Source organism: Balaenoptera ricei, chromosome 3, assembly GCF_028023285.1.
Source record: "Balaenoptera ricei isolate mBalRic1 chromosome 3, mBalRic1.hap2, whole genome shotgun sequence".
In the NCBI taxonomy this organism is placed as follows: domain Eukaryota; kingdom Metazoa; phylum Chordata; class Mammalia; order Artiodactyla; family Balaenopteridae; genus Balaenoptera; species Balaenoptera ricei.
Genome location: NC_082641.1, coordinates 107065633 through 107080670, shown reverse-complemented (window position 1 = coordinate 107080670; position 15038 = coordinate 107065633). Strand labels below are relative to the sequence as shown.

Below are 15038 nucleotides of genomic sequence, written 5' to 3'. Positions count from 1 at the left end.
GGTGTGGGATTTTTCATTAACAGAAATCTTATACTAGTCAAAGAATTTTCAGTGCATTCTAAGCTTTTTTCCAAATGTCAACAGAGACTTTCTACTGAATTTAAAGAGTGTCTACAAAAATTGTAATCTTTGGCAACCAATTTTAAAACAGCTATTAAAGGTGTCTGGAGTCCTAGAAATGTGAAGCAGAAAGTCTTGACAACGCTGTTGAAACATTTTTTTCCCTGGGAAGGCCACATGTCAAAACAGAAAATATTACTCCATTTGTCAGAACAGATGTTTTTCTGTGGAAACTCTCCCAGTGTACAAGAACACTGTAACCACATGAAAAGTGGGTCCCAGAATTGCCTGGTGGACATGATGAAGACCGACCTTTTTACAGTTACTTTATTTCACTTTTGTACAAATTAGTTTTAACAGTTTTGTTGAAATTCAGAAGCACCAGCATCTTAGTGTGGTTCTTCTAACGTGAAATGATTGTTAAGAGTTTTTTTGCCTTTGAGTTACCCAGTTTCTTAAAAAAATTCTAAGTAGCTCTACTGTTCACACTCAAGGGACTTATATAGATGGAACTGAAGGAGACAGTTCACTTAGTTAAATTTAATTTCTTTTCAGACCATATAATTACAAATAACAGGTATCCCTAGTCATTCCAATTTGGTGTTTATAACTTGTCCCTTTTTTGTCTGATTTGTATAGTTCCTTGTAAGATTGTCTAGTGTTTTTAATACTTAAAAATAATCGATAATAATACTAGAAGCATCTTAGCAAAAACTTTCTTGAAAAGTTTAAGATCCTTTCTTTCATTTTCTTTGTTTATATTTAATCTCAATTCTTCAACATCCCTGTGATTCATCTCTTTATGGAGCAAAGATAGCAGCAGTGTGTCAGCCATAAGGAGGAAATAGAAATGCATATGCCTCTTTGTATCAGAAAGACTTAGCTACCTTTTTTCTTAGTGAAAAAAATCTGTGATTCACTTACATTTTTTTAAACCTCAGGAGTATTTCTTTATCCACTGATAAACAACATCACTGTTTCACATGTCTTAAGAATGGGTTTTTAACTAACTTACTTCACTGTAAGAATATTTCCTTCATCCTATCAATAGAATCTCTTCTACCAATTTTCCTAGATGAAATGCTTCCTAACGTGACTATATGTACACTCACACACACACACACACACACACACACACACACACACACACACACACACATGAATCCATCCTGACATTCAGTGGACATTACAGTGGACACAGCATCTTTTAGGTGCTGGAAATACAAAAAGGAAGTTTTTTCCTACAGGTAACTTACTGCCTAAGAGAAAAGACGTATTTCGTAAGAAACCCCACTTTGTAAAGATATCCTTACAATTCAGTGTGACAGACACCGTACTGGGGTCTGTTCAGGTTGTGGGATCACAGTAGGAGGCTGTGAATAATGATGGTGGTGGTGAGAGGATGGCATGTCTGGAAGCCTGTCACAAAGGATTGGTGACATTTGAGGTGTCTCTGAAATGTTGGATAGAAATTTACTAATCAAAGAAGGAAATGGAACAGAGAGGCATTTTGAAAAGAGAGGCAGCACAGACGTGGTAAGGGGCGTCGACTGGCCAGCTCAGAAGATTGCACTCAGTCCTGCAGGCAGTATGGGGCACTGCAGGTTGCTTTAGAAACGATGTGGTACGACTCACTCATTAAAATTCTGCAAATATAAATTGAGAATGTAGAATGTGCCAGACACTGTGCTGGACTAAGCTGAGGGTGCAGCAGTGATCCAGACAGACAGACACATCACGTCCTCATGGAGCTTATGTTCTAATGTGCCTGAAATTGTGTAATGTTTATTCGTTGAGTTAAAATAACCCATTAAGTAAGTGCTTCCAATGAAAAAAGGCCAAACATCACTGGTAAGGAATCCTTGTATATTTTAAGGAACCATTCTGGGGTCAGGTGGAAACGATAAAATTCTCAACACATGTCTGAGTTCCCCTAGTTCCACAGGCACAGCTTTTCAAGTAGGTGTGTGTTTTAGAGAACCAGCCCTGGTGGCAGTGTGAAGAGGAGAGAAGGAGATGCAGCAGTCCAGCTGGGAGATCTGCGATAATCCAGGCGGCAAATGATGTTGAGTTTGAATGTAGAGAGGAGGTAGGAATTACAGGCCACATGCTGCTTGCATGTGAAAGTTGAAAGGTCAGGGAGAGGAATAAATGTGATTCCAGGTCCCCAGTGTGGATTGCTGAGAGGGGCATCATAGAAGGGGACCATTGCTGAGGATGCGATGTCTGTGAGACATTGAAGTGGTCCTGTCAGGTAGGCAGGTGGATGTAAAAACACCCCCAGGGGTCAAGTCTGGAGAGCTGGAGACCGACTTGGGAGTCTGGGGCATATGGTTGATTGAAACTGGTTGTAATCTTTGACTTTTGAAGCAGTAACACTTTACTTTTTAAAGATAAGTTAAACGTATACATAATGCAATGTATTGTTTCATATTAAATATCCAATGGCTAGTGAACTGTTAAGAGTGTGGACAAATTATTTATTTTCAGATATTGAACAGTGTTTTGATTTGATTAAATCAATAAATTATCCTGCTCTTCTGCAGATATAAATGAATGTGATGAAGATCCCAACATCTGCCTTTTTGGTTCCTGCACCAATACCCCTGGGGGCTTCCAGTGCATCTGTCCCCCTGGTTTTGTGTTGTCTGATAATGGACGGAGATGCTTCGGTAAGTTTTGAAACGGCTTCTCTGTCATAATTGGCCCTTAGACTTCAGAGCTAGACAGTAAGCCATGATTCAGTGTTTGTCACTAAAAATATATGTCTCTGGCAAATACATCATCTGTAAGTTTAAAATGCAGGTCTCAGATGTATATGCACTGGACAATTTTTAAGGTACTTTGAATTATTGGCTCTGTTTCTACATTTTAAAAAAACTTCATACTAAATGAAAAATTGTTATCTTGTTTCATCATTTTCATTCTGTGGTTGGCATAGATTTTTTTGTACATTGGTGAGGAGTTGCTTCTGATATGATGTAACTTACTGAAAATTACCTAGATTGATTTTGTTAGGCTATAATGTAACAGTGGGGAAAAAAAAGACATGGAAATCATTTTAATATTGAGCATAATTTCTCAGATTTCCTAAGCACATTATTAAACTATTGTAAATATTTTAAATAATTAAATACAATTTTACAGAGCGGTCAGTTTAAACTGGCAAGTGATATCAGCAATTGAGGATTTCCAGACCTATCTTTTAACTGCTCATCTAATCTGCGTCACATGTTCAGCCCATGAGAAATGGTCTGTCGGAAACAGAGTTATGTACAAATTATTCCATCTTTTAAAATGACCAGTAAGGAGGTCTGTGATGTTTGCTTTCTTGATTAGATACTCGCCAGAGCTTCTGTTTCACAAACTTTGAAAATGGAAAGTGTTCCGTACCCAAAGCTTTCAATACCACAAAGGCGAAATGCTGCTGTAGTAAGATGCCAGGAGAGGGCTGGGGGGACCCCTGTGAGCTGTGCCCCAAAGATGATGAAGGTAAGCGCAACAACTACATAAAATGCCACTTTGCACTAGTTTGGGACTGTCTGGCAGAACCCAGTTGGACTATGTAATTTATGAATATTTTGAGGATGAAACTATCCCCTCACTTATAAACTTTAATGGTTCAGTGAGCAGCCTAGTCTCAGGAACTTCTTTCAACTTTTGTATTCAACATGTGTACACGCAGGGAGTTACCACGTTATTTCATTTCTCCCCTCAAGGCTAGTGTTACTTGTTTTGAAAGGAATGAATTTGAGAAGTGCAGGGCAAGAGATCCAAGGAGGGGATGAAAATTATATTCCAGATTGCTGCAGGAGTCCCACATGGGTATTGTATCACGCGCTGTGGCTCCCAGGCTCTTATGTGAAGTTCTGAGAAGCTGAGTCAGCACAATAGCCATTTGCAGGAATAGACCAAGAGCGTCACAGATCTAGTTAGCACGGCTGAACGGTACGATTGTTCCAGCAGGCTTGGAACTGGCCTGGTCTGTAGGCCAGAGGTAGCTTCTGTGTGTAATGGGCAGAGAGGCTCTTTGGCTGACCAACATTAAACGAGCAAGCAGACAGAATCAGACACCCTCCATAGGTGGCACTCTGGGAGGAGCTGGACAAGCTCAGGTGACCTTCTCTAAATATGCTCAGCGTTGCTTTTGCAATAAATTATAAAAATAAAAAGACTCTTACTAAAAACAGCCTTGTAGAAGAGAAGTAAGCCTAATTTCACGTATTATCCATAATCAGTTAAGTTCTCTGATAGTTGAGACTCTTTGATAATGGGTAATTTGTGTTTTTCTCTGTAGTGGCGTTCCAGGATTTGTGTCCCTATGGCCATGGAACTGTTCCTAGTCTTCATGATACCCGTGAAGGTGTGGTTTGATGTATTTTATTTTCATAGTCTTACATAAGTATATTTTTGTACATTTATTTTATAATCATGCTGATTTTACTGTATAACATAGTATATTGCATTTAATGCACAAATACAATATTTATTATATATTTATCATATGCACTATATTTATCATAAGACTATGTTGTAACATGTGAAATACATTATATATTTCTCTGATAAAAGAAATGTTTATATGTTTTAAAATTTCTAAGGCTCTTTTGAATAGATATATACAGTTTGGGCATATCTTTTTATGTAAGAAAGTTCATGGGTGATTCTGTATTTTAGATGTCAATGAATGTCTTGAGAGCCCTGGCATTTGTTCAAATGGTCAGTGTATCAACACAGATGGGTCTTTTCGCTGTGAATGTCCAATGGGTTACAACCTTGATTACACTGGAGTACGCTGTGTGGGTAAGTGCTGACTCCACATTTCACACTTTGAAAGTTCTGTTTTCTTTCTTATATTCAGCAAAAGGTCTCTCAGGCACCCTGGGTGGCAGTGGGATTTACAAAGCCAGGACAAGTAGCCAGTAACTGCTCTTTCTTCTCCCATTCTACATTTTCCAGTAGACCTGGTTTATGTGAAGATGGGGAGAGTTGCCCAACCTCTGCCTTCAACCAAATATACAAACTCTGATGTGTCCAGAGATTTACAATTGCCAAAACCACTAACTGGGAAAGAGATCCATTTTACTTTATGACTTTCCACTTCTGCTCTGGTAGCAGAACACCACATCCCTCCCTGCGTTTGTGTTTTTTTTTAGGGCAAGCCATGGCTGTCTGAGGGCTCAGATCATTGCACACTTGATCTCTCGGGATTCTCTGCCCTGCATAAAGGCCAGCCAGCCAAGGCCAAGGGGGGTTGCAAGAGTCATGTGTGCCCTGCACAGATCTGGGACATGTGTGAGGGCCAGGTGGATATTCATGGGCATAGTCCTATAAAACTAAACCTTCTCCAGATTTTGTGGCACTTTCTTATTCTTCTTTTTCAGATACCGATGAATGTTCAATTGGCAATCCCTGTGGAAATGGGACGTGCACCAATGTTATTGGGAGTTTTGAATGCAACTGCAATGAAGGCTTCGAGCCAGGGCCCATGATGAATTGTGAAGGCAAGTGATACTTTTCTTTAGTTTTATTTCTTCTTGATATAGAAAGGGTTTTTCATGTCTCAGCTTTTATTTATACTATTCTGACGTTCTATTGATGATTATATTCATCACAAACATATTTTCCTTTATCTCAGTGAGCATAGTTACAAAAGCTACTTTAAAGCCCTTGTCAAATTCCAGCATCTTGGTCCTCTCAGAGTTGGCGTCTGTTGCTTATCTTTTCCCTTGAGATTGGGTCACATTTTCCTGGTTCCTCAGTATGTTGGTTAATTTTGGATTATGCCCTGGATATTGTGAATGATGTCTTCTGAAATCAGTTATATTATTTTGAAGAATATTGATGCATTTGTCTTAGCGGGCAGTTAACTTGGATAAACATAAAAGCGGACCGTCAGGCCTATGGAAGACAGTGGTTCAGATTTGCTCTTTAAACCCTAGTGGCTAGCTTCTTTGATTTTGGCCTACACATGCATGGTTAAGTCAGCAACTTGGGCTGAGTTGAGGCAAAAAAATGAAAAAGGTATTTCTCCACCTCTGGTCCTGTCATTTCCGGGATTCCTCCTCATTCTTCAGCGGCCTTGGTTGCCCCAAGGCTCCCTCCCCTGAATCCTCCTGGACAGAAGCTCAGAAAGGTTCTACTGAAGCTGCCAGGTGCTGCTGTCAGGACTGGTGCTATCCACAGGAAAAAGAAACTTGAGAACCTATTCTTTGCCTGTTGTTTGCTGACTTTCAGCTCACCACTAAAAACCACTTGAGGTGTTGTTTTTGTATTTTTTGTTTTATTTTTGTTGTATGTTTTGTTGTTTTTGTATTTTTTTCAGAGTTTATAGTTGTTATTCGTTGGAGGATGAGTTAGGTGCAGATACATCAGTGTTTATTTGAGCAAGTAATTAGAACTCTAGACTGAGCACATGCCTGCCTGTTTTCTTGATCAGATATCAATGAGTGTGCCCAGAACCCACTGCTGTGTGCTTTCCGCTGCATGAACACCTTCGGGTCCTACGAATGCACATGCCCGATTGGCTATGCCCTCAGGGAAGACCAGAAGATGTGCAAAGGTAAGGCCACAGACAGGGGAGTAGTTAGCACTTTATTTGCCATGCTGGAAATATATTCTAATGAGTTTATAGCTCTCAGCTATCTTCTTCTAGAGCTTTACAGAAATGTATCTGACAACATTGCTGGTAGATTTCCATAACTAGGTAACAAGATACTTGATGGTCTGTCCAATCAAGTCAAAAATAAGATGTCACACTCTTGAGCTCTTATTAAAGCAAAGCTAGCCCTTTCCTGAACTTCTTATCTTTAGGACCAATGCTGAAATTTTATAAATCTAGAATACAGCCAACAGTTGAAAAAGACTGGGCTCCTCCTTTCTCTGTTACATAATAAGAGCCAGAAGACCAAAAAGGTGACTTAAAAATTCTAAACAATAGCCTGTTCCTGAAAATTTCTTACTTCTATGTTTTTCCTGTTAAAAATATTTTGTAGACCTGGATGAATGTGCTGAAGGGCTACATGACTGTGAATCTAGGGGCATGATGTGTAAGAATCTGATTGGCACCTTCATGTGCATCTGCCCGCCTGGGATGACCCGAAGGCCTGATGGAGAAGGCTGTGTAGGTAAGGCTTTATGGGATGGTGTCTTCTTATTTAATACTCCTCCTCCAAGACAGATTTACAGCGCTATTCCCAAATCATCCTAACTGCAAGCCATCTATTTTCCAGCTGTTTCAAGGCTGTGCTATATAGCTAGATTTCTTCGATCTCAGGGTCCATGCTAATACAGTAGGTTCTGGATAATACAGTGGAGATTATGCCTGTCCTAGAATATATGCCCTCTTGTTTATCATAATTCTCTGTCTTGTAAATCTAAAACATTAAATTTAGAAGTGTGGAAAAACTCCTTGAAACAGTGCTACTTACTTATGTAGCAAAATTAAAAGTATGAGTTAATATTCTCGCTTTTGTATCACTCCATGAATGAGGAGAGTAACGAGGCAGGTAATCTCCAGAACTCTGTTACAGGCTGGGTATCTCTGTGACTTAGCCATATTTTTTAATGTTTTTGGACCTCAGTTAATTCATCTATAACGGGAGGAGGTAGGGCTGGGGCTCTAAGATGACCTCAGGAATTTGAAATGTTATGATTTTATGATGTGTACTGAAGTATCACGCCGTGTAAGCTGGTCATGGCCACCCCATCCAGTATCTCAGCACTTATTCCCTAAAGTGTTGTCGCCTGGGGCACTGCAGCCCACGACACAGTCTTCCTCCTTCTTGAGAATAAGTGGCTCCCCTTCTTTAATTAAGAATCTGCTGTGCTCCCTTTTTAACCTCCAGTACCTGGAAAAATGTGGATATTTTTGGAGGAACATTTGAAGGTTACTAATAATTTCTTACTTGGGAAAAAATAACATAATAATAGTATTTCTTAAAATAAATCTATTAGTGATTGCCTGGTGCTAAGAATCAGAATGGAGAGTGGCTGCAAGCGGTCACTGGGGATCCTTTTGGGAAATGGAAACGTTTTAAAACTGGATTGTGGCAATGATTGTAAGACTCCGTAATTTGCTAAAAATCATTGAACTGTACACTTAAAAATGGAAATTTTATAGCCAGTAAGTAACACCTCGGTAAAGTTGTTTTTAAAAATGAATCTACCATAGGAAAAGAAACATAAGGATGTCCACTAAATTTTGATTGTAGTAACAACCAAAAAAAAAAAAAGAGTAGGAAACAACCTAAATGCCCATCACAGGACGACAGCTAAATAAATGTGGCATGGCAATGCTATGAAACCTTACAGAGCAGGTAAAAGGAATAAAATAGATATGTGTATGTACTGAAGTAGAAATAACTCTAAATATTTGGTTACAGAATAATATGTACAATGTGTCATATTTTAAAGAAAATTGTAAATCATACAGTATGTTTTCTGTAGGTACATATGCAAGCCAGTAAATACACAGGAAAAGATTTACTTATTTATTTATTTTTAACCATTAATTCTTTATTTTTGTGTTTAAATTGCAACATCATATTGGAATACAAAAGCTTTTCCCCAAGGCCAGCATGCTTTCTTCCACAACAAATTACACTCCAGGTTCTCACTATTGATAACATATATTTAGTTACAAGCTGTGCATGCAAAAGCAAAATATGATTTGTGTGACTTAAGGCATTGTGAATACTTAATAAATTTGGTGTAATGAATATTATTAGGAGAGAGAAATGATTTGAAAGTAATAAAATTGATGATATAACACGAATCAAGAGGAATATAAGGTAATTATATCATTTTACTGTATTCAGCAACCAGAAAAATCTGAATTTTAGCTATCAAACTGGAAAAATATGGTGTATTATTTTCTCTGCAAATACCTAAATAGATTAAAAATTAAAAGAATCTATTAAGTTCATTATACAATATGCAAACTGTAAAATATTATTAATCTTTTCTATCATTACTAGGTTTCTGTGGCAACTTGGAAAATCTTATGCTCAAGAGAAATTTCCCAACATTTGTTTGCATTGTCAGGAAAATTTTTAAAAAGGAAAGAAAATAAATCTAAGATTTGTAGCAATCAGGTCTTTTTAGATATGTTTCAGTTATACATTTTGAGTTACAAAAAATATACCATTAAAGCAGACAAGATCCAGATGGATGCTAAAATTTGTGGGCAAAAATTTAAGAGAAAAAGGATATAAACGCCAATTCGTAAAAAAAGAATTAAATCCAGGGACACTATTGATATTAGAGGTTACTGGTCTGAAGTGAATTCAACTTTATGTGTCAATTTTAACTTTTTACTAAAGAGTGAATTCCTGAATTACGTGTGTAATATTAAATTAATTTTTAAATGTCTGCAACAACCCATCAGATTATAATTGGATTTCATAGTTTCTTTTAATCTAATAGATATTTCATTCAAAATCCACTACTTAATAAAGTTAAAATAGATCACCTTAGAGGTTTGGTTATTCAGTGGTTCTTTCAAAAACACTGTTTTTCTAAGATCTGAAAACACTGTTCTTACAAGATCTGAAAACCAAGTTAAACCTAGACTCCTAAGTTATGTTTATAGAGTAATATATGTTTCTCAAAGTGTATGAAAGGGTAGAAATAACATGTATGAAAGACACTGTTACAATTCTGACTTCTTCTTACGCATGAGATCCGTTGTTTGTTTTTTTTTTTTGGTTGCGTTGGGTCTTTGTTGCTGCATGCGGGCTTTTTCTAGTTGCGACCAGTGGGAGCTACTCTTCGTTGCAGTGCATGGGCTTCTCATTGTGGTGGCTTCTCTGTTGCAGAGCATGGGCTCTAGGCACGCAGGCTTCAGTAGTTGCAGCACGTGGGCTCAGTAGTTGCGGCGTGCGGGCTTCAGTAGTTGTGGCGCACAGACTTAGTTGCTCTACGGCATGTGGGATCTTCCCAGACCAGGAATCGAACCCATGTTCCCTGTATTGACAGGCGGATTCTTAACCACTGCATCACCAAGGAAGTCCCCATTGTAATTCTTTTTGTTAAGTTCTCTCAGGGATTCTCAGTGCCAAAGGTGGGAAAGCAAAAGTAATCCAAGACTTTAAGATACATCAAGTTATCTTTCAAGTATAAAAGCTGTACTATATATCATCAAACATGGCGGAACTCACTCAGTATATCCAACAAAAGCCCTTCTTGAAAAAAGTAATTCAAATCAGACAACTAAAATAAATCAAAATAAAGGTATCAACATTAGGGACAGGATTAGATCAAGAAGGTAGACCTTGAACCCTCAGATTCTAGAAATAAGAAACACTATACAATTTTTTAAATCCATAACTCAGTTTAATACTTTTGCATATACTTTAAAATTTATGCAATAAGTTTCCTAAAAGAAAAAAAAATATCTTTAACAAGAAATATCACAGTGAGTTTCAGAACAATAAGAGCAAGTGAAAATCCTTAAAGCTCCCAAGAGAGCAAAACCAGATTTCCTACAAATGAACCTTAATACTGGGTAAAAGAAAACAATGGAGCATCAGTATTTTCAAAACATTCTAAGGAAAAATAATTTTGAACTAAAATTTTATATTCAATCTAGTGATAAAGCAAACAAAAATATGACATTGTCAGAAATGTGTTCTAGAATATTTATCACCCACGTACCCTCTCTGAAATGATTACCAAACTATATTCCAATATATTTTTTAAAGTTAATTCAAGAGGAAGTAGTAGTATACGTGAAGCAATGGTAAGCCAAGAAACCAGTAACCCTTATTATGTGGTTTAAATAGATGCTGGTGGTCCATAAAAACAAAAACATAACAAACCAAAATTTCTTTACCACATCAACATGGCAGGTGACACAGGGAGAGAAGAGAAAGAACTCATACCAAGGTACTCATTATGGTCAGAAGCTTTTGAAACAGATAACTCTTGATATTAATAGAAAAATATTCATTAAAGTGTATGTTGAAGTTGTTTCATGGTTACCACTGGAAGAATAGAAGATTACAACTTCCAGACATGAGTTAGGGATGAGAGGAGGGCAGAGAAAGCTAGACTGATCGAAGAAATATTGAGAGAAGGGGGCAATAGCATGGTAAATATGAAATAATATAAAATGGCAGGCAAGAGTCCAAACATATCAGTTTGGAAATAGTTCAAATTTCTGTTAAAAAGCAAATGTACTTTTAAAAATTCTTTTACAATGCAGCTTGGTGCTTTTTACAAGAAACGTACCAAATCAAAATGTGAGCTAGATTGAAAATAAAGGGGTAGGACAAGATATTCAAGGCAAATGCTAATAAAAAGCAAGCACATGCAAAGTAAATATTAACAGATTGAAGACTGAAAAGTATAGACATGAAAGGAGCAATTAATCAGAAGGATTTAATTGTCATGAGTTCTCATGCTTCTGACAACAATTGATTTGAAAAATACCTCAAACAAAATTTACAAAATATCAAATAAACACAATAAGTAAGTATATAGGGATTTTAAGAAAACAATTTTGCTCTAATATATTTATTTATTTATCACCAACCAAAAGAGCAGTACGACCTAAATTCCTTCTTCCATTAGCTGCCCTTAACACACTGCTCCGCTCCTGTGATTTTACTCAAAGTCAGTCTAGGAACTTGTCCTTTATCTGTGGCCTAAGTGCCCTTTTACCCTACTCTCCACCTCTCCCTAACACCTACCCCCCTCCCCTGCCCTGAGCCTCTCTCTCATATCACATAAATTGGCATCCTCTTCCCCAAAGTTCTTTCTCTCCTTGTCAGTAATCCCTTTTGGAGGCCAATTTTCTAATTCTCCATCACATATCACCTCTCCCCCGAAAAGAGGAAGAGGAAAAGAAAGAAAGGGAAAAAAACACTTTGTTAACAAAGAACCCATCTTGGAAGGATGAGGTAAATTTAAAAATAAGTTAGTATTCTATCATATTAGTATTTTGGTGAGGAAGTTTTAAATATGATATAACCCATTAGAAGATAAATTTGTAAATTACAATTTTATAGTCTACTCATGATTCACATTATTTGTTTTTCTAAAGATGAAAATGAATGCAGGACCAAGCCAGGAATCTGTGAAAATGGGCGTTGCGTTAACACTATTGGGAGCTATAGGTGCGAGTGTAATGAAGGCTTTCAGTCAAGCTCTTCAGGCACTGAATGCCTTGGTAAGTTGATAAACGAGTATATTTTACTTGGTAAATAAAACATCTGTTTTGTGACATCATTGCAGAAGAGTTCTACATATGTATCCTTGTCTGCTAAACAGATTCCCCAATCTGAGTAATCCACGTACCTCTTCCTTAAAGGTAGACATCTATTAAGATGACGTATTTGTATATGTATGCGTTGTTCCTACATCTGTGCTTAATGTAAATAACCATCTTAAATGGTCTTTCCAAAATTAAGATCAATTAAGCTCTATGGAAAATGTGACTTTAGTAAAACTTACATCAGGGGATGATTTAATTCCAAAAGAAAATATTTGCTATGTAAGGTAAGCTTTGCTGTATTAATGACATTAAAGAAAATGCCACATTTCAAAAATGCAATGAAAGTTGATTTTTATTTTATGGTACAGGAAAATGTTTTACAAAATATTTTCTTGTGGAAAATATAAGTCTCAGACATTTTAATGATAACATGCATACATCATAAACCATTTTAGTTAATTATGAGCAGGTGTAAAAGTATGGAGTAGTAAAATTTAAGGCAAACAAAGAGAAATAGCACTCATCACTGGATTTGGTGCAAAAATAGAACATTTCAACTACATCAGATTGTTCTCAAAATGCTGTCATCTGCTTCAAATCCTAGGAAATTATTAGTCAAGAAATTGGCTATTGTTGTCTTAAATCTAGACCTTTTTGGAAATAGAAAAGATAACCTACAGAAAAAGTGTTCTTTTCTGTTCATATTATTAACAGTTCATTAGGATGGTTCTTAAAACCACATAAAAGATCTCTTTGCCTACTTATATCAGTGAAATCCCTTTATTTATAATTAAAAAACTACTTAATCCAGTGTTTGAACAGTCTTTTAGATGTCTAAAATACAGGAGATTAGATTGAATATGTACCAAAATTATAACATAGTCTAGAATTTGCTTTTCAAAAACAAATCCTGTTGCTCATTTGCTTATTTAAAGGGAAGTAATTTTCTTTGATTTTCCTTTTACCTGGATTCTACAGGAATGGTAGTTTACCATCACTTAGCTGCAGATGAAAAAAAAAGAAAAATCCCAAATCTATTTCTTAAGTATAGTATCACTTATTATTAAATTTAATAAACTGTGTTTAGTGAAAGAACACTCTGTGAAATTAATCTCCAACAAAACTTTCTAATCATTGTCTTAAACATTGTCTTAAAAGAATATTTAGCTTTTAAGAAAGTATTTCTAAGGAGAACATTGATTGTCCTATTTAATTTGAAGACCAAGGTGTCAGTTCCTTGACATTGATGCCTATTAACTACATTGTCATTTCAGACAATCGACAGGGACTCTGCTTTGCAGAGGTATTGCAGACCATGTGTCAGATGGCATCCAGCAGCCGTAACCTTGTCACAAAGTCAGAGTGCTGCTGCGATGGGGGGCGAGGCTGGGGTCACCAGTGTGAGCTCTGCCCACTTCCTGGAACTGCCCAGTACAAAAAAATATGTCCTCATGGCCCAGGATATACCACTGATGGAAGAGGTAAGGAGTTGAGGAAATTCATGCATATTATTAACACAGTGAACATTAATTCAGATTAATTTGAAGGAGGTAAAATAATAGCTAAAATATGTGTGAGTATGTTGTGGTTGTATATGCTTTTCGCTAATGCTTCAGAGACTTTAAAAGGTATAATCTTCATATCAAATCTAAAAGGCAGAATCTATTATTATTCCTATTTTAACAGATAGAAACTGAAGCACAAAGCTTAAACGATGAATCATTTTCCCAAGGTCACAGCCTTTTTAAGGGGTGGACCACGGAATGGAACATATCTGTCTAACCCCAAAAGCCATGTTTAACCCCTGAACTATACTTGCTTCATTTAAATAAAGGTTGCTTGTTTGTTTGCGTGTAACGCATTTGTTTGAGTGTACGCAGGAACTCATTCTGTTTGCAACATATTTACAAACCAGCAAGTCTCATAAATGATTAGTAGTTTCCATTTTTTGTGGTACAATCAGTATACTAATGTCTTAAAAATATCATTTTCCTCTATTACTATACAGATTCTCAACCCTGTGCTTGATTACTTTGCTAATGAAACCCTTTCTTCAGTCTAATGCAAGTGTGAATTTAAAGCCAATCCATGGTATACTATCACAAATTCCAAATTAGTTGAACTTCAGAGGGGTAGCTTTCTAGATTCCCAAAAAATAATTCATACTTAGATTGCAGAACGAGTAGACTTCGATGGGGCTTTCAACATAGCCTTCCGTTTGTTTACCTCTTCCTATCACTTCAGATTCTTTTTCTTCTCTCCCTTCCATGTTGCCACTGGACTGAATGATGAAAAGGTACACCAGCACAATTACGAATGTTGGTTCTTAGTGATCTGTCAATTCCTTAATTTCTCTTAGTTTCTAACCAGTTTTATTCTTGCGTCTGTATTAACTTACATTTGTTTTTGCCTTGGGGTTTTTGGCGCACAGATATCGATGAATGCAAAGTTATGCCAAATCTCTGCACCAATGGTCAGTGCATCAATACCATGGGCTCCTTCCGATGCTTCTGCAAGGTTGGCTACACCACGGACATCAGCGGAACCTCGTGTGTAGGTAAGGCGAGGCGAGGCGTCTCTGCATCTGGGTGGTTGTTTCCTACATGTCATTTACTGTCACTAGAGTATCTTTATTATGGAGCTTTGGAGTGTACATTTTGTTAAAAAGATGCCATTCCTTTCAGTAATGTGGTTCTTAATATCATAGGAGTTGTCCAAGGCCTTGTCTAGCAATGTGAGACACAGAACTGTTCAATTCATC

The 15038-nt window shown here is 36.9% G+C and overlaps 1 protein-coding gene across 1 annotated transcript in view; it reads left to right on the top strand.

Annotated features, from left to right (window-relative positions):
• The window catches only part of FBN2 (fibrillin 2), a 222945-nt gene that overhangs the window by 193708 nt on the left and 14199 nt on the right, over nucleotides 1-15038 (top strand). The window contains exons 49-58 of the mRNA XM_059919446.1: nucleotides 2607-2732; nucleotides 3400-3552; nucleotides 4358-4423; nucleotides 4738-4863; nucleotides 5445-5564; nucleotides 6500-6622; nucleotides 7056-7187; nucleotides 12107-12232; nucleotides 13552-13758; nucleotides 14709-14834. Of these exons, the coding sequence (XP_059775429.1) occupies nucleotides 2607-2732; nucleotides 3400-3552; nucleotides 4358-4423; nucleotides 4738-4863; nucleotides 5445-5564; nucleotides 6500-6622; nucleotides 7056-7187; nucleotides 12107-12232; nucleotides 13552-13758; nucleotides 14709-14834 (1305 nt within the window). The remainder of the gene's footprint in view (nucleotides 1-2606; nucleotides 2733-3399; nucleotides 3553-4357; nucleotides 4424-4737; nucleotides 4864-5444; nucleotides 5565-6499; nucleotides 6623-7055; nucleotides 7188-12106; nucleotides 12233-13551; nucleotides 13759-14708; nucleotides 14835-15038) is intronic.